The sequence below is a fragment of the Equus quagga genome, chromosome 6 (genome assembly GCF_021613505.1).
Source record: "Equus quagga isolate Etosha38 chromosome 6, UCLA_HA_Equagga_1.0, whole genome shotgun sequence".
NCBI classification, from domain to species: domain Eukaryota; kingdom Metazoa; phylum Chordata; class Mammalia; order Perissodactyla; family Equidae; genus Equus; species Equus quagga.
In genome coordinates this window covers 75,050,040-75,074,526 of record NC_060272.1, presented here as the reverse complement: position 1 = coordinate 75,074,526, position 24,487 = coordinate 75,050,040, and the positions used below count along the sequence as shown (strand labels likewise).

Below are 24,487 nucleotides of genomic sequence, written 5' to 3'. Positions count from 1 at the left end.
ACAAACTATGGCTCTGTCAAGTGAAGATACAATCTCCATAATCTGGACATTTTTATTAAAGAATAAGCAACAGGGACTCTGCCAATTTCCACAGAGTAGGTAGGTAAAAACAAAAGACAGCATCTCACAGTATATCAGAAAAAGTTATCATAATGAGTTTGACTCACTTATAAAAAAGAAGGAAATGGGATAAGCTAAGGAACTAGAGGGAGTCCACACTTTGTACAGAATGCTCGCAGCCAGCCTCTTGCTTATCTCCCCAATTTAAAGCAATAGGTAACACTGTAATCAATTCTTTGAGGTCTTCTATTATGGTCTTTCACTTACCTTCATCAATCCCAATAAAGAAAAATTAAAGATTGAAACTACTACTACGCCTCCAGAATAAGCTAACTTTCAATCTTATTCATAACTCTGAAACTTTTAATTTCCTTGACTTTTAACAGTAACTTTCATTCTAGTTCCTAAAATCTAAAAATATATCCTTCAAGTGTATAGTTTTCCTGCAAAAGACTGTCTGGGATGTTTTCCTCCAAATTCTTATTTCTGAAAGCTCAATTTCCAAAAAGACATTGCTCTATGGTTGAAACCTATCCTGTATTTTTTCAGCTGCTTCTGAAGATCAAAGGTATGACCCTCTTTAAAATCAGGGGAAACAAATTTTAAAAGGAGCCACCCTCCTCGAGGTCTGATCACTGATTTTTCAATCGCCTGTTGAACACAATGACCTATCCTTGCTTTCTCTGATGCCTTTTTCTCTAAGTCTTAAAAAAATGCCCCTCCACAAATATGAATCATTGCCCCATCAATAAGATGATTCTGAGTACACATCTCTAATGCATGTATATTTATTTATAAATTATATACATATATTACATACATTAAAAATATAACAGGGGGCCGGCTGCGTAGCTAAGTGGTTAGGTTCGCACACTCCACTTCAGCGGCCCAGGATGTCGCTGGTTCGGATCCTGGGCGCGGACATGGCACCACTCATCAGGCCATGCTGAGGCAGCGTCCCACATGCCACAACTAGAAGCACCCACAACTAAAAATAAACAACTATGTACCAGGGGGCTTTGGGGAGAAAAGGAAAAATAAAATCTTTAAAAAAAAAGACACAAATAAGTGATTATATTTTGTTATATTTTTAATAAGACAAGATGAAGCAAACATTTTAAATTTGTCTTATTAATTTTTTCATTTTCACTAAAAATTATTAATATTTAACTGAGGGCAATGAGACTGAGTGTGCTTTTGTGTAAACTGTGGGATACAGACTGTAAGACAGTGATTTGATAGTCTGGGTTTACGTTCAGTTATATGGTTTTAACAGCTATCAAAGTTGAAAAAGGTATCTTCACAAAGATACATACATTAGTCCAAGTGAAAAAGAGTCTCCTTTATGGCCTTTATTTTCTAAATTATGGTATTAAATTTGCAATCCTATTTACTAAATGTTCGAATACATGTGAGTGATCACCGGCCTTGAGAGCAGCACAGCATGGGCACTGAGCGCAGAGGATCTGAAACCAAACAGTCTAGGTTGAGACCTGGTTCTGCTATGAGACCTTGGGAAATTACTAAACCACTCTGTGCATCAGTCTCCTCATCTGTAAATGGGGTTAACAGCACCTACATCTTAAAACCTTGTAAAGAATTAAATGAATAATCTGTGGGAAGTCCTTAGAACAATTCCTAACAGAATTACACAGTTAATTTTGAAACAACCTTTTTCAAGCCATTTGTCCATTTTGAGGAATTAGATTAATTGAAATTAAATCATGTAATCTCTAAATCCACATTTAAATTATAACAGATAAAACAGCATAAATGAGTAAGAGAGAGTGATGCTGTTGACTGCTCGGCACTGTGGCACTTGAAGTAACACAGGACCATTTCACACATGGATAGTGTGGGTGCCAGTATCATCCATTTATCAAGAATAGTAAAGCTGAATCTACCTTTCATTTTTAGATGAAAATAAACATCAGAAATTCTACTATTTTCTTCTCATACCCCAGCGGACCATCTCAAGTATTTCATTTGGAGATTACTGGTTTTAACCACCATTATGTCAACAGTGTTACCTTTAAAAAATGTTTTAAAATGTTTGACTGCTCCCCTGTCCCCCATGCTGGAGGCTGGTGACAGTGCCTGTCCTGTGAACATCCCCTTCTAAGGGAAGACCCTCTTCCTCCGACCACAGTGTCTCGTTTAGGTGGCCTGTTTTATAACACTATGCCCCACTTTCCCCTACCCACCACCCTCACTGCGGCCAAGTGGACCCAATCCCAAAGCGGCCTTCCTCATTCTAGCGGACATCCACTCCTCACCCCACGCCCTTACTCCATGGCCCTGTGCTTCCTTCTAGGAACTGACTTCTACGCAAATTCCGTAGGGTTGTCAATCACAAGCCCTTTCTCAGGCCCTGTAACAGGGCTGGGCTCTTGATCCACTCTAGACAGAGTACCTGGGCTACAGTTCTTTTGTCAGGTTTGACATGGACGTTCTCTGGGATCTCTGATAATGTAAGCCTCAAGGAGTCTGTGGCCATAGGGGAAGAGAAACTAAATGAGAATGAAATCAATGCAAAAGAAAACAGAACCAAGAGACATTTGCCTAATCAACAGTATAACCCACAAATGGAAAGAAAGTTTCATTTTTATTTCTCTCTCTCCTCCATAATGGTCCTTGTTCCCTGGATCTAGAATTCCAACTAATAAGTACTAGCAATTCAGGTTAAAAAGCCTTTCATAAGATGGTCTAGGAACACAATTGTAATTTCATAACAAAGGTCCACAGTAGCCTCCCAAATAGATTGATTGAGCCCAATCAACTTATGTGTTGGACCCTACTGTATTATAAAATTAATATAGAACCATACAATTAAACATTGAAGAATGGCTATTAAAAATGCATAGACTGCACAAAAAGTAGGAAAGAGACACTAGTTTAAATCACTGTCTATAATAAACTTTACTAAAATAAGTACTCATTAGCTACAAGACCTCAGAGGAAAAGGCAATCTGGTTTATCAGATGAAAACAACTTGTTTTCAAAGAATTTAGCTGACTGTAAAAACAGCCGACATGTGAGTGGGATATTTTACAGCAAGAGAAAGCTTCCAAGGGCTCCTGTGCCTCCTCAACGTGGTTCCTGAACCCCCACGGCACAGGACATTCCTCCTCGGCTCCCATAACATCAGGAAGGTTAACGTATCCGCAGCAGTCCAACCAATAGGAAAGCCCCACTCTGTGTGTTACGTAAATTATAGTGACCAACATCAGAATCATCATTAAGAGTAAACTGCCATAAAAGCTATCATTTTTGAAAATACTCTTCCAAGACAAAAATATCTACAAGTGAAAATAATGGAAAATAGGTTGTCATTAACAATGTTGAAAGTAACCACTCTGTTGAATTTTCTGCTAGGTTAATCAAACTGTGGTACTCTTTTCTCCATTAAAACAAAAAAAGTCTAATTTTCTAACTGCCCAAATACATGTATTATTTCCCAAAAGCAAGTGCTATTGAGTGACCTACCACTCAGTGGTTGCAAAAAGGGATCCAATCAGGCAGATCTAATAGGAACTCTTTTCGGTATAAGCTTTTTATAAAAGCAATTAAAATGAACCTGGAAATGCACACTTAGCTAAGAACAGACTGATGAAAAGAAAATATACATGTGCCCCATTTTAACAAAATCCAATTGTTAGGAAAGGGTAACCACCAAGTTTCTTAAAGCAGCTACATTTCACTGTTATTTACAACACCAACTACTTGGCAGACAGGTATAGGGGCAGGAAAAAAGTTAAAATATTGATCTCTGAATTAACAAGCCCCTACCTCCAAAACTACAATCTTAATTTTTAAGAGACTCCTATAAATAAGTCTACAAATAAAAAAATGGGGGAAGGAAACAAAGAGAGAAAGAAAAGAGTAATGATAATTTGCAGGTTGAAAAATAAGACTTACAGAAAAAGGTTAAACGTACAGAACACAGTTGCAAAGTAGCGTGAAAGTATAAATCCCAGAAAAAGTTAATCACTATTCTAGTTCTGCTGCATCGACTCTGACATTCAAAGTGTTCATCAACCTTTCACAGTTGGAGCCCTGGCCACCTTAGAGATGTCAATTCTTCACCATAATAACTAGGCACAGAGATCAGAAACTATATTTCTGCTCCTCAAATGAACCTCTCGAGGGGATAAGACAGAGCTTCCTCTGATGGCCTCTTAGTCGCTTTACTCCCTCCTGCTTCTCTTGGTTTTACTGACGCTCAGTTACTCAGCTTCAGGAAGAAACACAAATACCACCTTCTGAATTTAGACTGATCCACAGGGAGTAATGAAAAATGCTATTTTCTTAGAAACCTTTTTTTTTACACAATTGACGCTGGCATTTTGATACTGATATCATATTAAACTTAAAACAACATAACAGCAGAAAAAATACTATAGAACTTCAGAACTCATGATTTTATCTAGGATGTTGTTTCACTCGTTCTGAGGCTATCTGCAGAAAACTTACAGCTAGACACAATGAGGAGATGGAAATATTTATACTGGAGAAAGTTAAAGGTAAGACAGCCTTCAATATACAAATATATTGTGACAAAGTATAAATAAGTGCTATTCTAAAGACATGGGTTCTTCTGGGACACTATCAATGGCACAACTTCACTACAATTCAAGACACATGTGAGCACTGGAGTCTGAAGCAGGTACGGGTGGGAGCCACCAGGACGCAGTAACGAGACTGAAGAAACAGGTTTGCCACCCCCAGATCCAAACGAGGCTCTGACCACCGGACAACTCTGTATGAGAGCACAAACATTTCAGATCACATAAGGAGAGGCCAGACTTCTTGTTGAACAGGGAAATACTCATTTAACTCTCCTCCTCATGAAACCTCAATAAAATGACCATGGAAGAACAGATCAGGCAAAAACTCAAAAGGCCAAAGGAGATAAACCACAGACCAGAGATGTCAGGGAACAGACAGAAGGCAGACAGAGAAACTGCAGAAGCCGAAGAGCCCATAAGGGACAAACAAGAAACAAAGTGACTCATCCTGAAGGAGCAGGATGGGGGATGGGGGGTGGCGGGGGAAGGTGACATCTAAAAACACAAGTCTGGTCACAAGTGTTTCAAAGGACCATTTAGACCCCCAGGCTCTTAGCCTGCTTTCAACTGCAGGTCAGTGTCCAGAGAGGCTGAACAGGGAACTCTGGGTATAAGAACAGCGAGGACAGCAGTGAGGCCTGGACAGGAACCAGAGGACCAGACACACCCGGAACGAAGCACCTCCCAGGCAGACTGAGGAGTCCTCCCAGAAGCAGACAGCCCGCCCAGAGCAAGGCTCCAGATGCTGACACTGGGGGCAGGAGGGAGTGGGCAGGGAGCGCTCTGTTTAAAGCCTGTTTGCCAGCGGGTCACCCTAGAGTGGAGCCAAAGGTAGACAAGCTCCACCCATAATACACAAAGCTCCAACCAGCGGTCTAGAATTTCATTTTTATGTATGATTGAAATTTGAGGAAAGCTTCCAATAGGAAAGACAGAGTTGAAAATGGGGGGTGGGGGTGGTGAACTCAGAAACAATCCAGTAATCCTAAGAAAACCTCAGCAACAAACTATAAATAATATCCTGAGAAAAATAAAAGAAAATATTGCCTCCATGAAACAAGATCAAAAAATAAAAGTAACATTCTAAGAAACAAAAAAATGCAATGAGTTGGATGAAAAATAGTCTAAAATGTAGAAGAAATAGTCTAAAATGTAGAATAGAAAGGCAGATGATCAAAAATGGGAGGAAAAATAAGAAAAATAAAGAATCAGTCTAAGTCTTTCAATATGCAACTAACAGTGTATCAAAAAAGACAGAACAGAGAAATTACAGTGATAGGAAGAAAATTATCCAAATAATAGTATCAGAAACGTTCTAGAACTGAGGAAAATGAACCATCAGTCTGAATGGGTCCATAAACACCCAACGCAATAACAGGGGAGAGTAAGACACATCATGAAATTTCAGAACATCGTGCATAGAGAGCATCTTAAAAGCCTCCCAAAATTTCTTTGAAAGGGACAAAAAAGCCTCATACAGAAAAGATCAAGAACCAGAAGGGGGCCTGCCCGGTGGCACAGCAGTTAAAGTTCACGTGCTCCACTTTGGTGGCCCAGGGTCCCCAGGGTTAGTGGGTTCAGATCCAGGGTGCAGACCTATGCACTGCTTATCAAGCCATGCTGTGGCACGCGTCCCACATATAAAATAGAGGACGATGGGCACAGATACTAGCTCAGGGCCAATCTTCCTCAAAAAAAAAAAAGAAGAAGAAGAAGAAGAAAATGGGAAGGAAAAAAAAGAATCAGAAGGGCATCAACCCTCAACATCAAAAGAACCAGAAAGCAACAGAGTAATCTCTTAAAAATTGTGAAGGAAAGTTATAACTTAGGATCTATATCTAGCTGTAACAATAACCGAAACACTTTTAAATACACACGATCTCAAAGTTAATCTCCCATGCACACTTCCTAAAGAAGCTAGTGTAGACCGTGTTCCACAAAGCAAGAACACCAGAAAGAAGACAGGATCTGCAAGTGGAAAGAAGTGAAGGGAATATCCAGGGTGACAGAAAAAAGAAAGGCTGGACAAAAGCTGCACAGCAGGAGGACAGAAGGCTCCAGAGGGACGTCATGGGGAAAAGGAGGGGTTACTTGACGGGTACGACTCAGTGGAAACTGATACAGAGGAGGTCTTTTTATTTTTTCAGTTTTGTTGACAAATCTGGGAAGAATAAATGAAAAATAAGGACATGGAAAAACAAAGCCATGACTGATCCCGTAGGGGAGGAGGAGGAAAAGTGAAGTTGGGCAGAGGCGGTGCGAGAAGAGAACTAAACTTCTAATCCACCTTAACAGGAAGTCAACAGGGTTTTGTTTTTTTTAAATAGCAGTATAAGCACTTTATTTAGAATGGAAGGGTAAAGTCCAGAAAAAATAGCCATCAGTTCAATGAGTAGCTTCCTGTGGGGAAGGACAGAAGAGGGTGGAGACGGCTGATTCTTTGTTACAAGCTTCACACTGACAGAGACCGACAGGTTCCCAGAGCAAGGGGAAACAGGTCACTTGAAGCGCTTCCCTCAAGTCACACAAGAAAGCACACATCATAATTCCATACTCGTACTTATCGACACACCAATTTGTTCACTATAACTTACTTTGTTATCTGTGCTACCGCCAACACAGACATTTTAAAACATTCACCGTGGACCCACCTAACAGTACAACAGCATAAACTACTACGACAATTACATAACACAGATTTGTGGTGGTTTTGGTTCAGAGAAGAAAGTTCTTCCAAAGTTTTAATAATGTATAATTACTAGAATTACCTCCACAAGGACTGAGATGTATGTTTTCCCTATATTTTGCACTTTTATATCTATACTACTGGGACAATGCCAGGAGTAAATTGACAGAGACGCTATAGACACATGCAGGCATTTACAAACTATATTTATATCTGTACATTTGAACCACTTATATTTAGACATTTAAATAATTCTCAAAGAATCAAGAGATCTGTTCTCAGTTGTTCAGCCAACTTTGTTTCCCTTCCGTGACAGATAAATTTAAAATTCCACATCAAGTTTCTTGGCATTAAGTCTGAGACAAATGAACAATTTTCCTTTAATAAATTATGAAATGCATTCATCAATTCTGAAGGCTAAGTATCAATGGATACTTACATTGACTAATCCAAAATAGTGCTCATTGACTGGAAACTGTTCTGGACCAATCTCTTTCTCTAATGCCGAGGCATTGGCGCCCTATAAAATGAAACGCAGAAATCTTAGTATTTATAGTATTTTTATAACATTGTCACAATTATATAGGCATTACAGAGACATTCTTTAAAAAACTACCTATAACTTACAGATCTATAACTTCCCTATAACTACCTAACAATACTGAAAGAAAATAAAGGATGAGAGTGAAGAACGAAGGCTTTTAACAAGATGACTAAAAACTAGTTTGCAGGAACCTTCTCACGGAACCAAAGCCTGGATCAAGGAATTATATTTATAACTTGTTCCTTTTTTCTAAGTAACGAATGAAAGTGGCTGTTGCATCATGCACTGTAACAAGAGTGTAATCTGACAGCAGCCATCTCAGAGAGCTGAAATTTTGTGAAATTCGCCTATATCCAGGGGCCTAACAATTCTTCCGAGGTATACACCTGAAAAATTCTCACAGAGAGCTAAGGGCGACAGGAATGTTCACTGATGCATCACTGATGATGCAGAGCTGACAGCAATCCAGGTGGTCTATAAAACATGACAACATCCTACGTAACAGAGTCAGAATAAATGAGCTAGATTTACGTACAAAAACATGACTATTTCTCAAAAACATTATGTTAAATTAAAAAAGAAAATGAGACTAAAACGAAACACCACCATATATACACACACACACACACACACACACACACACACACACACACACACACAATAGCACACGGCCAATGGGCTGGACAAACGCACATCAGACACACTTGAGTGGGCCCTGGAGGACGGCTGGGACTTGGAATCGGGGTGAAGGATGAGAAGGAAAAATAAAATGAAACCCAAAAAAAGAAGGGCCCTGCACAGACAATATCATATTCCTGAGACCTGTGTCATGCGCTCAGGAATATGATCAACTCCATTCTATGCATCTGAGGTCCCTGAAGAAAAAGCTTAGTGGGTGGGAAGACACAAAGTCCCTAGGCACCAGTACACAGTACCAAATGGACTCAAAACGTGGCTTGAAAGGGGAATGAAAGCAATTCTGAAAACACAGTAACTCTGGATATGTTTACATGAAAATCCCCAAGAAAAGGTACTGATATAACAAGAGAATATAACTGATATGCAGTCAGTCACAAAATACCTGAACACCACTCTGCAGGGCTGCACACGAGACAACACACACAGACGCCTCCTCGAGACGCTGCACACGGTGAACAGCCCTGAGTGCTCAGGAGCCCACTGCGGCAGTGTCCTGGCTGAGCTCCGATCCTGAACCTGGGAAGCCCAGCCCTTCTTCAAACACATCCTCAACTTCCTGAAAGGTCAGGCCCGAAAATAAGCGCTGATCAAAGGGACCTGGCGGGTTGGTGGTCAAGTTCTGCCAAAACAAGATATTTCCTCTAATGTCCTCCAGCCACCCAGCACTTGTATGCAGACATGACACAGTCTTTATTTTTTTCATTTAGGAATTATTTTTAGGCTTTCTATAAAACCTCGATACAATCACTAGTTCATAGATACCATTTATTTCAAATTTGGCTATTCATTAACTGTTATTATAGCAACTTCAAGGTCCACCGAACAAAACTGTCTCGGCAGGAACGCTGCCAAGCCCCACTCCCCACTCTGCCAGCTCAAGTCCTGTCAGGAAATTTCCTCACATATGTTGAAAACTATTAGTAAGTCAAGATGTTTACCACCTACTATAAGAATTCAAACTGGTTTACTGGAACGAGTATAACCCTTCTGCACAAAAAAGAAGAAAAGCAAAGGTGGCATTACCCAAAATACAAGCTCATGTATCTGTCTGTGTGGAACGATTAAATGCCAGCACGCACACCTTAGGAAAGCATTTCTGGCCCTGAGGATGAACAGAGGACGGAATACCACGTGTACATATGTCTCCGGTGTAACTGCAGTCACACGCCACACACTGTGTATCCCAGCCACCCCAGATGTCCCACTCAGCCCCCAAAAACCACAGACTTCCACACAAGCTTAGAAAGCCCACCTTCAGGGTAGTTTTCACTATGGATCAAGTTATTAGCCTTTCTGTGACTCAGTTTCCTAACTGTAAAAGGAAAATGTTACCAACTACTTTATAGGGTAGCTATACATTAAATGAGTTTAAACTTTTTTTTTTTAAAGATTGGCACCTGAGCTAACAACTGTTGCCAATCTTCTTTTTTTTTTCTGCTTTTTCTCCCCAAATCCCCCCGGTACATAGCTGTGTATCTTAGTTGCAGGTCCTTCTAGTTGTGCCATGTGGGATGCTGCCTCAACACAGCCTGACGCGTGGTGCCATGTCCGCGCCCAGGATCCAAACTGGCGAAACCCTGGGCCGCCGATGCGGAGCGCGCGCGTGAACTCCACTTGGCCATGGGGCCAGCCCCGAGTTTAAACTTTTGTGAAAGCACATGGCAGTGCCTGGTACATAAGCAGCTGTCCCAGAAATGTTGGTTCTCTTCTCCCCCTTCCCTTCAATTCCAAGGGGGGAAAAAGGCTTCTCTCATTTAGCCAGTAATGTTCATAAATATGATCTGCCCCATGTAACAGCTAAGAAATAACATGAGAAGGAAACAAAAGTTACAACAAAAAAATGAGACAGCTATCATAGAAAAAAAAGACAGATGGTCTCCTCAGTGCAGCCAGTTCCACAAAGCGGCGCCTGGAGCTTTCATCACTGTACCCCCAAAAGCCTCCTGACAAAGTGGAAGCACAGTCCAATCTGCCGGGGAAGACGAAGTGAAGTGTGACCAAGTGGAACAGCCACAGAACACTGCCATTTAACCCTTCTGGATTTAAGAGTCTTCATTTGCAAATAAAAGGGTCAGTCTCCTCAGTGATTTTCAAACCCCCAGCTCCAAGTTCATCTATTGGGTTTTTAAGTAAGCTTTTACACAAATGAAGGTTTTCACAGCTAAGTGTGTTTGGAAAATTAAAAGGCTGGGTAATTTCTAAAGACTCTTCTAACTCAACATTCTATCATTTCCAAGCACTTTTATCAACACTTCTGAGGACACTACCATCCCAACACAAAACTCCAGGGAAGTCCAAGCCCAACCAATGGACGCTCCGCAGCGTAATTCAACAGGGAGCGATGGCCGTTACAGATGGAGTTAGGGGGGCAGACGCACTCTCCTTAATGCTAGTTCTGCATTCAGGTACACGACAGCACACTATCCCTTACTAAGGCAGTAATGCTGCAGAGCAGATCCCCAGTGTGCAGGAGGATACTCTCACGCACGGATTCACGTCTCTCCCTGCAGAAATGATCAGAGTACACCCCGGCCTCCAGCAGAACTGCTAACTGCAAAGGCAAAGAGTCGACAAAGCAATCTAGTTTCTGATGAGTGTTTTTTTTTAATTTAAAAGTGTTTTCAACACTAGAGTTAGATGTAACTGGTTGAAAACCACCACTAAGCTGAAAATTTGCTGTACAATTTTCAGCATCTTTTGAAGAGTGCTGAAACATCATCCCTTGAAGATTTTGTTGTAGGCTGACTAACCCTATCATGTCAAATAATGGTCAGTCAAGCACCTGAGGATTTAAACTGAGCCTAGAACAAGTCAGTATCCAATAGTAATGGCTCTGAACAATGTTCCATGCCTACACGGGAGAAATACGATCCTACTACAATTAACAATCGTTTATGAAATCAGTGATTCTTTACTGGAATAAAGGGAAGAAATGGGGGTAAGCTCAGTTAAGAATTTCTGCTCTAAAGCTTTCACAGGTATCAGCATTCATTTGTTTTGTGTGAGTCCACGACACGCACAGAAGGAAGACTTTTCTTCTGACTGGTCTCTCCCCATTTCTGGAACTTACACAAAAGATTATTTTAGACTCAGTACCTATTACCACAGAATTCATCATGAAGAAGCAATTGGATATTCATGACCCTCCTGAGGAAAACAACCAAAAGATGGATGAATTTTAAAATTAAAAAACAATAATTTACTGAGCTGGTGAGAAAATAAGGAATCCACAGAAACCAAATAACAAATGCTGGGGGAAACCCTGGGAGATAAGCCAAAGGCAAAGACAGATCCCACACCGCGGGGATCTGCCAACGCTCATGACCTTGAGGCTCTCTTCCAACAGCGGAAGGCAGGACAGGAAAACTGGCCCTGAAACTCAGGGCCCACCCAAGAGACAGAAGCCATTGGAAGACCCCAGTATAACACTGAGATCCAAAGAGGACTGTATCTTCACCTTAAGGGGGAACAAGAAACAATCCTGTACCACAGAAGGAAACAGCAAGGAAATGTGCCTGACTTGTCCTTGGCACTGGGGTGGAAGTGAGTGGAGTGTTGAGGGGAGAAGTTGGGAGGTTAAATACCTTCCAAAAATTCATAGACACAAGCCGCCCTCATGAAAGTTTGTGACCCAAATTCACGCAAGCTGTATGATCTTAAAAAAAGAAAAAAGCTCAAGTAGAAAATATAATTAAAAGAGATCCTGAGTTGATAGTGCCCTCTTTCACCCTACAACTAGCAGAATTACACACGTACTCTGGAAGGCAAATTCAACCCACTCCACAAAGAACTCCAAGAGATCAGAGTTCACAATCAAAAATAACGCAGATACACAAAAACAACAGAAAAATACAGCACTATGATTAAAAGCCAGCAGAAGCACAGACAGCAGAGTCAGACTTAAGATATTATGTATCAGAACTATTTCAGACATGATATAAATAAAACAAATGCTTCATATGTACCAAGAAATAACAAAGGCTTGATTATAAGAATCAATGAGACCCTGAAGTCTAAGCAGATTTTTTTAAAAGAACCAAATAAAACTTCTAAGTATAAAAATTACAATAATTAAAAGTAAAAACTCAATGGTAACTACAGAGGCAGTAAAAATTCAGAGGCTGTGAGAAGTTGGGGCGGGGGTGGGGATGAACAGGAAGAGCACAGAGGATTTTCAGGGCAGTCCAAACACCCTGTACAATGCCGTAGTGATAAACACGTCATCACAGATTTGTTCAAACCCACAGAATGTACACCAAGACTGAACCACAGTGTAACCACGGACTTCACGTGATGACGACATGCCAGTGTAGGTTCATCAGCTGTCACACATGCACCACTCTGGTGGGGATGGTGACAATGGGGGAGGCTACGCGTGCATAGACACAGGGGGTATGGGGGAAATCTCTGTACCTTCCCCTCAATTTTGCTGTGAACCTAAAACTTCTCTAAAAAAGAAAAACCTTTTTTTTTTTTTTTTGAGGAAGATTAGTCCTGAGGTAACTACTGCCAATCCTCCTCTTTTTGCTGAGGAAGACTGGCCCTGAGCTAACATCCATGCCCATCTTCCTCTACTTTATATGTGGGATGCCTGCCACAGCATGGCTTTTGCCAAGCGGTGCCACGTCCACACCCGGGATCCAAACCGGCGAACCCCAGGTTGCTGAGAAGCGGAATGTGCGCACTTAACCACTGCGCCACCGGGCCGGGGCCAAAAGAAAAAGTCTTAATAAAATAAATTAAGAAAGTAAATCAGAAAAAACTCAATGGTTGTGCCTAAGAAACAAGGTTAATATTGGGTAATATTTCTTAGTCAATATAATGCTACTAATTGAAAGTAAAGTTTTATTAAAAATAGGAAACGTTATTTTATGGAAAAGATTTCAGTGAAGAATAGATTGATATGGATATGGAGCTGCTGTAGAGAAACCATAGTCTACTAAGAACAGCACCGCACTAGCAAAGCCACAAACTTGAGTCTGGTCCTGGCCGTGCCACTAACTAGCTAGAATAACCTGACATAAAACGCTTCTGTCTTTGGACCTCAGTTATCTCATGCATAAGATCTTGGTATTTACAGTGCCTCCCATCCCCACGAAGGAAATCCCCATAATCTAAAGCTAGAACATGATAAAACATGGTATCTAGGAAGATATGCCATTTTGAAAAGCTAGTTAAGTTCAGTATATACTGTTTAATAGACAACTTAATACATTTTAGCAAGAAATAAAAAACAATGAAAACGCAAAAAGATGAACATCTACTATCTAGAAAAGATGCTTATCAAGAATATTTCCCTTTTTTCTTTTCTTTTTTTGCAAGGAAGACTGGCCCTGAGGTAACATCTATTGCCAATCTTCTTCTTCTCACTTGAGGAAGATTGTCTTTGAGCTGACATCTGTGCCAATCTTCCTCTATTTTATGTGGGATGCCACCACAGCATGGCTTGATGAGCAGTGTGTAGGTCCGTACCCAGGATCCAAACCTGCAATCCCCAGCTGCCGAAGCAGAGTGTATGAACGTAATCACTAAGCCACCAGGCGAGCCCCAATATTTCCTTTTTTATACCAGATAGTTATGGCAAACTATTAGTTTCCAGGCAACTTTCTTCTTGTTTAATACATATATGAAAAAGTACATTTTTCCCACTTTTGTGTTTCAAATCATATCCTAGAATCCAGCGTTTACCATTCCAAGTTTCATACTGAAAGGGTCAGATCAGAGCAGTACGCAAAGGACAACTGCCAAACAGGCAGGAGAGGCTTCCCGAACATGAGAGAAGCAAGTGACCTTGGTAAAGTAAGAAAGGTTCTGGAGGCACAGGAAGAGCGACATGAGAGTGCGAACACAAGAGAGAGGAAGCTAAGGTGAGCAGGAAAAGGATGAACCCAAGGCACAGAGGGTGTAAGAAACAAGTCTCCATCTCTGAAGTGAGACAGCGGGGAAGGGAGGCTGAGAACCTGTCCCTGCTCTCCCTGAAAACAGCGTGTCCCCGAAACCATGTCAGACAACAAAAGTGTCTACGAGGAAACAAACCACGTCCACACTCGACCTTCAGGCATCAGCAGCACACTCACAAAGCGGCAGTCCCCCAGAAAAGGTGAAAGTCACTGGAATCTGAAGATGTGCTTTCTTCCCCACCCCCGGCCCCGAGGGAGGAGCTGCAGAACAGGAGTTTCAAACCACAGTACCGTTAGCGGGTGGCGAGATCAATTTAGTGGATCACAACGACATTTTCTTTCTCAGTAAAACAGAAAACATCACACTCTATCTCCCTACTAAGAGTAAATAACGATTTGTGAAATTTTTGTTCCAATATTTAAGTACGCATCTATTAGGTCTCCCTGTAAAACCTACTTCTCACTGTGGATTGAAATCAAAATAATTTTGATATACAGCGCTGTAGAAGATTTTTAAAAGGGCAAGAAAAAAATTACAAAGTCATAATCCAATTGGGGAGTACACAGTGAATAAAACTTAGCTTTTCGTGATGACACACAGGTAGAAAATTATTAAAAAATAAATTTAAAGTTACAGAGGAGAAAATAACTATCAAACTATGCTCCAACAGAGCACGTACTGCAGGACGTCAGCACAGGAACAACACTGAGCGCTCGAGAACTGGGGCAAGGCTTCAGAACCGACGGAACTGAAAGAGCCAAGTCGTGACTTTTCTTCAGAGGTCTGTTCATGATGGCTTTTCGGGTTGGGGAATGAGCGGCCTGAAGAACACGAGCAGGCACTTAAACACTCCTCCTGAGGCTGTGCGCCAGCAGAGAGACGCCCCAGGATCAGGAGCCCCGCGCTCCCCGCTGGTTCTAACACGACCCCCCTGACCGCAGGTCACCTGCACAAACCACTCTGCCGCAGTTTTCCCAGCACCAAGGTGACAGAGGCCAGATTTACGGCATCTACTGCAAATCTAAAATGCTACAATTCCAAAATAGCAGAAATGTAAAATCACAAAGTGTGAATTTAGGGCAAGATATTTCATGCCTTTGACCTCTAATTTCCTAATCTCGCCAAACAGGGCCAACAACCCTCTCTCATCACAACCTGTTTCTAATAAACGTCCCCAAGTGCCCCGAACAACGCCCGGCACAGTGAGCACTGAACAAACAGGTCCTCTCTCACTCCCGCCGCCAGATGAAGTCCCTAAACGACTGCAACGCCCCGCGTCACTGAGAACGCGCTGGAGGGCTCCAGGCGGACGAGCAGCCCCTCTAAGCCTGGCGCGGCCCTCCGCAGCGGCTCCTCCGGCTCTAACTCTGCCAGCCAAGCTAAACGGTGCTGCCCAGAAGTACAAGGATGCTCCGGGGGCCGCACACTCAGCCCCGCGGGGCCCCGTCGCGCGCGGCACGGAGGGCCGCAAATGCTGCCCGAGAGCGAGCGCAGCGCCAGGCCAGCGCCGTGACACACAACAGGGCGGGCCGGGGCGGCCGCCAGCCCCGACGCACGAGTCCAAACGCCTTGCTAGCCTGAGACAAACGAATCCCACACAACCAGTCACCCAGCTCCGACCGCCGCGTTCCTGGGGGCCCGCGCCTCTACGCCAGGTCTTCTGAAAGCCAGCTGTGCTCGGGTCCACGAAGGACAACCCATAGGAACGTATTTCCAGTGACGTGTGCGGGTGCTCGTGTGTACATCCCATCCTCCCCACCACGCAGTCTTCAACCCAGTAGGGAAGACTTCGGGCAAGTTTGTAAAGTTTCCAAGAATAGAATTCTTCTCAGGCGAAATTAAAGTAGTTTACTTTCTCCTTCAACTGCCACCACAGGAGCACACACGTGACATATTACACACGTAAAATTCTTCATGTCAGCAATTCAGGAAAATTCATTTCTATGACTAATCACTGGCCAAATGAATGCAAACTTAAATTTCTCAGAAGACTGCACTTACGTGATCCTTTTCATCTAACAGTAATATATACACAAACACATCATGTAAGAAACAGCAGCTAAGCCACAAGTTACATATCTGAATCGTTATAATTCAGTGACCAAACCAAAAACAGGAATATAACTCCAACCTCCAAAAGGGCAAATATCCACTAAAAACTCAATGTTCCTATCAGACATGTGTTAAAAGCTACAATCTTCAAATTATTTGATCTAGTATCTTCAATGAAAATTTGGTTACATATTCACGGCTAAATGTGTGTTACTTATAGAGAATATTTATACGAGGAGAACGAAAGATTCAGCTTCACTTTAAATCTTTTAACTCAGTCAAGGAATGGAAGAGAAGACGGACTGGACGCCAACAGCAGCAGCACAACCCACGCTTTTGATCTGTAAATGTCCACAAGACAGTGAGTTACTGAAGAAAATCTCGGTGATTCATCTCTGTGAAGTTAACAGTAGTGACACTGGGCTCATTTAGCAAGAATTTTTCTGCTGGACCTTCCTATTTAGCTTAACAATAATATCAAAAAGAAAATTCTCAATTATGACCAAACTTAGGCTAACAACATACTCAGCAATTCGAGCACAACGAATTTTACAAATCCCACTTTTGTACCAACACTAAAAAGCTTTTCAAAAAAATTCACAAAATGCTCCCATATATAATTAAACATTTAAAACAAAACCACACCTGACCTCAGTTCTGGCACCTTACCTACGACAAAAAAAGGGCAAGACTTTGGTTTTTACAGCATCTCTGCACTGCTTTCAACACAGTCACCTGCTTTGGCGAACAAATTACAGGAAATGTTTTATCATTTTAAGCTCTTTTTTTTTGTTTTTGTTTTGTTTTTTTTTTTTTGGAGGAAGATTAGCCCTCAGCTAACTACTGCCAGTCCTCCTCTTTTTGCTGAGGAAGCCTGGCTCTGAGCTAACATCCGTGCCCATCTTCCTCTAGTTTATACGTGGCACGCCTACCACAGCATGGCTGCCAAGCAGTGCCATGTCCGCACCCGGGATCCGAACCAGCGAACCCCGGGCCGCCGAGAAGCGGAACGTGCGAACTTAACCGCTGCGCCACCGGGCCGGCCCCTCATTTTAAGCTCTTTATACCACATTCTTGACAGATTTTCCGTTCTATTTTACCAAATAATGTTTCAGCTCTATAAAAAACAAGAAGCCCTGGACTGATCCAGGTGACCCCTCAGACACCTGACTCGGAAAGCTGATTCGTGTGATGATGCTCAATCAGAAAACGAGTGTTCAATGCTGTTCCACTTATAAAAACATCCACAGTTCTATTTTTCCCCAACTCCTATGTTACAGTATAATGAACTACTTGTAAAGTCCCTCACATTCCTGTGAAGACAAGCACTATATACATACAAAGTGCCAAGGTGAAGTGAAATCAAAACTATGTAAACTATTGACCGGCTTAATTACTCTGTTACTACAACAACAGTTCATATTCTAGATTCCAGAAGTTAAATGTACTCCAGCTCACCCTAATAAAAAGCAAAATGATCAGCAAACTTAAATAGTTCTGTCAAATATAGAAAGGAACTAGCTGCAGTTAGCACCACCGAGTGTAGTAGTGTCCAAAATATAACCAAGGGCAGAGTGATGTCACAGAAAATGGCACAGTGGGAAGCTCCAGGGGTCAGTCCCTCCACCAAACGATTAATCTGAAAAATCCCTCAGAATCAACCATTTCAGAACACCTACAACAACGAGGGGAGTGGTTAATGAAGGGAGAGGCTGCTGAACCTGTGTAAGGGAGCAGAGCGCTCAAACCAGCTCACATCCCCCGTCCCTCAGCCCCACAGCAGAAGTGGGCACAGGACCACGTTCCCAGAGCACTGGTTGGTGTCAGGGTGGGCAATGGGGACCCTGCCCTCCAAACTCCGGGGAAGTGCATTTTGGTCATTCTGGCAGAAGCCTCGTGGAACAGCAAGATACTTGCACTTATTTCTGCTCTCTTGGCCTGCAGCAACTTCTCCTTCTGGATTTGGATTTTTTTCTTTTGGGGGCTTGGGGGTGAGTGCAGACATTTAAGTAAATCCATGTCGGGTCACAAGCTGACCAGAAATAATGGAAGAGAAACTTCAGTGACTACGCAAGAAAGAATACAGGCTTTGCAAAATTAGTTTAGAAAAGTAAACATATAATTGCAACTTTCAAGAGGAATCACCGTGGAGGGGAGAATCTGATTCTCAGAGTCACCATATTATAATATTCAAACGGCCCAGTTCTCAAAAAAATTACAAAACATACAAAGAAACAGAAAACACAGCAATTTTGGAGGAAAAGCAGAATCTGATGGAAACTAGCCCGTGGAATTCTAGACTCTGGAATTATTAGTCAAAGGTATTAAATCAGTTGTCTTAAATATGCTCAAAGAACTAAAGGAAACAACAAGCAAAGAACTAAAGGACATCAGGAGAATGCTGTATTAATATACAGGGAATGTCAATAAAGAGATTATAATAATAAAAAAGAAACCAAATAGAAAATCCGGAATTAACAAGCACAATAGCTGAAATAAGAAATTCACTAGAGGGGTTCAATAGCAGATTTAAGCAGGCAGGAGAAAGAATCAGTGAACTTGAAAATAAGGCAATTGAAATTATCCAGGCTGAAGAGCACAATGAAAAAAGAATTTAGAAAAATGAACAGTCACTGAGGGACCTGTGGGACATCATCAAACATACCAACATATGCATCAGAGAATCCCTGAAGAAGAGGAGAAAAGAAAGGAGTGAGCAGGACAAAAATCTGAAGAAAAAAACAGCCCAAAACTTTCCAAATTTGACGAAAGACCTCAATCTACAGATCCAAAAAGTTCAACAAATTCCAAGTAGGAAAGCCTCAAAGACAACTACATATTATAGTCAAACTGTCAAAGGACAAAGCGAAAGAGAGAATCTTGAAATCACAAAAAGAGAAGCAACTCATCACAGACAAGGGATCTGCAATAAGATTAAGAGCCAATTTTTCCTCAGAAATCATAGATGCCAGAAGGCAGAGGGACAACATATTTAAAGTGCTGAACAAGAAAAACTGTCAACCAATTCTATAACTGGCAAAACTATCCTTCAGGAATGAAGGAAAAATTAAGACACTGCAAGATAAACCTAAGGGGACTCCTACTAGCAGACCCGCCCTACAAGAAATACTAAACAGAGCCCTTCAGGCTCAAATGAAAAGACACCAGGCAATAATCAAAGCCATGTAAACAAATAAAGAACACAGGCAAATATAATAACTAGTATTATTGTACTTTCGTTTTTAACTTTTTTCATAAGAAAGGCAAACACATTAAACAATAATTATAAATCTGTGTTAATGGGTACACAATGTATAGGTGTGACAACATAATCTGTGACAACAATATAAAGGTGGAGGACATGTATAGAAGATGTACAGAAGCAGAGTGTTTGTACACTACTAAAGTTAAGTTGGTATTATTCAAACTAGGTTGTTATAAATTTAGGATGCTAATTGTAATCCCCAAGAAAACCAATACAGAAACGGAACGAAGGGAATCAAAATGGTACATTACCAAAAAATCAAGTAAACACCAAAAAAAGCACTAATGAAGAACTGAGGAATGAAAAACATAAAGGAGACACAAAAAACAAACAGCTAAATGGAGAAGTAACTCCTTCCCTATCAGTAATTACTTTAAATGTAAATGAACTCAGCTCTCCAATTAAAACGCAAAAATTGGCAGAATAAATAAAAAACAGTCTCCAACTATATGATGTCTACAATAGACTCATTTTAGATACAGAGACACAAAGAGGTTGAACGTAAAAGGATGTAAAAAGATACTCCCATCAAGTAGTAACTAAGAGAGCCGGAGGGGAGGGAGCTTTATCATTATCAGATAAGATGAATTTTTAAGTTAAAAAAAGTTATAACAATACCGTACTAATACCAGAAAGTTGTTAAGAGAGTAGATCTTAAATGTCATCACCATGCACACAAACACACACACACACACACACAAAATGATAATTATGTGAGAGATGGAGGTGTTAACTAACTTTCTGGTGGTAATCATTTTGTAATATACACATGCATCAAATCATATTGTACACCTTAAACTTATATATGTTATCTGTCAATAATATCTCAGTAAAGCTTGCAGGGGGAGTTATGAAACATCATATATATATATCAAAAAAGGTTTAATCAATCAAGATGATATAACAACTATAAACATACATGCCCCAACAAATAAAATCTCAAAATATATCAAAAACTGACAAAATTGAAGAAAAAGACAGTTCTACAATAGTTGGAAACTTCAATATCCACTTTCAATAATGGATAAAATAACCAGACAGAAATTCAATAAGGAAACAGAGGACTTGAACAGTATAAAACCAAATAGATGTAAGAGACAAACAGAACACTCTACCCAACAACAGAACATACATTCTGCTCAAGTGCACATGGAACATTCTCCAGGACAGATCACGCTGACGACAAAACAAATCTTAATAAATGTTAAAAGACTGAAACCATACAAAGTATCTTTTCTGACCACACTGTAATAAAACTAAAACTGATAAAAGCAGTTAAAACTAGAAAACTCACAAATACATGGAAATTAAACAACACATTCTTAAACAACCAACAGGTAAAAGCAGCAGAAGGGAAATTAGAAAATAACTTAAGATGAATGAAAACAAAAACACCACATATCAAAACATATGAAATATAGCAAAAAGCAGTGCTTAGAGGGAAATTTATAGCTGTAAAAGTCTACATTAAAAATGAAAGAAGATCTCAAATCAATAACCTAACTATACACCTTAAGAAACTAAAAAAAGAAGAGCAATCTAACCCAAAGCTGGCAGAAGGAAGGAAATAAAGATTCAAGGGGAGATAAGTGAAATAGAGGTTAAAAAAATAGAGAAAATCAACAAAACCAAAAGTTGGTTCTTTGGAAAGATCAACAAATGTGACAAACCCTTAGCTAGACTAATGAAGAAGAAAAAAAGATTCTAATTAATAAAATCACAAAGAGGGAACGTCATTGCCAACTTTACAGAAAGGAAAAGGATTACAAAAGAATACGACGAACAAATGTCTGTCAACGAATTGGAAAATCTACATGAAATGGACAAGTTTCTAGAAACATACAAACTACCAAATGACCTGAAAAGAAAACAGAAAATCTAAAGTAAGGAGATTGAATCAGTAACTAAAAACCTCTCAACAAAACAAAGTCCAGGACTAGATGGTGTCACTGGTGAATTCTACGAAACATTTAAAGAAGAATTAACACTAACCTTTCTCAAACTCTTCCAAAAAATTGAAGAGGAAGGAACACTTCCCAACTCATTTTATGAGGCCAGCATTACCTTGACACTGACGTCAGACTAAGACTATAAAAAAACTATAGACCAGTATTCCTTTTGAATATTGATACAAAAATCCTCAATACTAGCAAACCAAATTCAACAAAATATTAAAAAGATTACTGACCATGACCAAGTGGAATTAATATACAGAATATATAAAGAACTCCTATAACTCAAGAACAAAAAGACAACCTAATTGAAAACTGGGGAAACGACTTTAATATAGTAGACATTTTTCCAAATGACAAATAAGTACATGAAAAGATGCTCAAAATCACTACTCACTAGGGAAATGAAAATCAAAATCACAAGGTAACACCTGAACTGCAGAGTTCAGATAAGGCCAAGTGTTGCTTATTCAGTATACAAGCCCAAAAAGATAATTCTTAAAGTAAATAACATTTAAATTCCACTGCTTTGATTCAGCAAGTCACAATGCAAAACAAGGATACCACAAAACTTCTGGAAGGCGTCTATATCTCTGAGAAAAGATTAGTTTAGCAGGGTAAGGAACAGTGCAGTCTACTGACTGAAATAACAAGAGGCTGAATGATACCCAGTGTGTATGTGCGGCACTTCTTAAAAACTGCAGTAAAACTCATCTTTCAAAATAAACACAGGGGCTGGCCCGTGGCCGAGTGGTTAAGTTCATGTGCTCCGCTGAGGCAGGCCAGGGTTTCGCTGGTCCGGATCCTGGGCGTGCACATGGCACCGCTCATCAGGCCACGTTGAGGTGGCATCCCACATGCCACAACTAGAAGGACCCATAAGTAAAATATACAACTATGTACTGGGGGGTGTTGGGGAGAAAAAGCAGAAAGGAAAAAAAAAAGAAGATTGGCAACAGTTGTTAGCTCAGGTGTCAATCTAAAAAAATAAAAATAAAAAAATTAATAAAATAAACACAGATTTATGTATTTTAAACACAACTAGTATGCAGGAAGAAACCAATGTCGGAGCATGAGTTTGGGTTATGTCATAAAGGAGAGACACTTCAGACATCCTCATCAGAAACTCTTACCCACACCAAAGCCAGTTTCACTGAGACCACTGTTCCAAGCAGCAATCTCCAAAGTGTTTTCTTAAATATTAAATATAGAAATGTAAAAGAAATTCATAGATCAATTACCTATCAGAAAATTTTTCAAATTTTACTCTAATTTATTAAAAAATAATTTTACTAGTCACACAGTATGAGTGAAATGTGTCACCACACTATAAATGAAAAGGACTGAAGAAGCTCTCTTTATGGGGGTACTGAAGACCCACAGGACAGGACCTGGAGAGACGCAACATACTGGGAAGTGTTTTGATCAAAAGCAATTCAATTCTAAAATTTATCACATTTTGCTGGCCATCTAAGCTCATCTTCTGTTATAGTCTAAAAAATGACACAGAAAGAGAAGAAGAGCGCTCCCGTATTCAATCAGAGAGGGGGGAAATAAGAGTTCAAAGTGAGAATACATGTATCTGCACGCCCAAGTATAAGGAGAACTTTCTCCCAAATCTCTCAGAAAAGACAGTGAGAACACATTTATTAATTATGCCTAATGGAAAGCAGTATGGAGTATCCTCAGAAAAATAAGGATAGATCTACCATATGATCCAGCTATCCCACTGCTGGGTATTTATCCAAATAACTTGAAAACACAAAGGCATAAAGATACTTGCACCCCTATGTTCACTGCAGCACTATACACAATAGCCAAGACTTGGAAGCAACCTAGGTGCCCATCAAGGGACGAATGGATAAAGAAGATACGGTATTTATACACAATGGAATACTACTCAGCCATAAGAAATTATGAAATCCGCCATTTGTGACAACATGGATGGACCTTGAGGGTATCATGCTGAGCGAAATAAGTCAGAGGGAGAAAGTCAAATACCGTATGATCTCACTCATAAGTAGAAGATAAAAACAACGACAAACAAACACATAGCAACAGAGATTGGATTGGTGGTTACCACAGGGGAAGGGGGAAGTGGGAAAATAAATTAATTAATCAATTAAAAAAATTATGCCTAGAGATATGGCTCATAATTGTACATGATGAATGTTATAATAAATAAGCCTTTAAAAATTACTTTTATAAAGGAGAGAATAGTTCAGCAATCTGTGATATATGTGGGGATACTAGAAAACAAGCAAACAAAAAGCCAACTGTCAATAATATATAAATAGAAATGCTATCCCAAGCCACAGTATCCACTGACGCCATCAAAAATGAATTTAAAAGTACTATACATAGAGATACACTTAAATAAAAGTAAAGATGACATGCTGACGAACTATGCTAGATGGCACAAAAAGTAACTAGAGATGAAGAAAATGCTGATGCTAAAGATATCTATGAACAATTTGAGTATGAATAAAATTCTACCATAAAATGAATAACATTTACAATTTATTTTTCTCAAATCTGTGTAAAATTTACAAATTAAATATAAGTAAGCCTTTAGTATATCATCTGATTTCCTCAACATTTATATATTCAAATCCTTAAATATTAAACTCTATGAAATATATAAATCATAAGATACGTGCTATTTTATATATAGACCTATAACTACATATAAACATTTACTGCCAAAGGCAAGTGGGGAGGGGGCAAGGGGCAGGGAGCAAGCTGGGGAAGGGGGCAAGG

The 24,487-nt window shown here is 40.2% G+C and overlaps 1 protein-coding gene across 1 annotated transcript in view; it reads right to left on the bottom strand.

Annotated features, from left to right (window-relative positions):
- USP12 (ubiquitin specific peptidase 12) overlaps positions 1-24,487 on the bottom strand; it is an 86,690-nt gene that overhangs the window by 36,566 nt on the left and 25,637 nt on the right. The window contains exon 2 of the mRNA XM_046664331.1: positions 7,754-7,834. Coding sequence (XP_046520287.1) covers positions 7,754-7,834 — 81 coding nt within the window. The remainder of the gene's footprint in view (positions 1-7,753; positions 7,835-24,487) is intronic.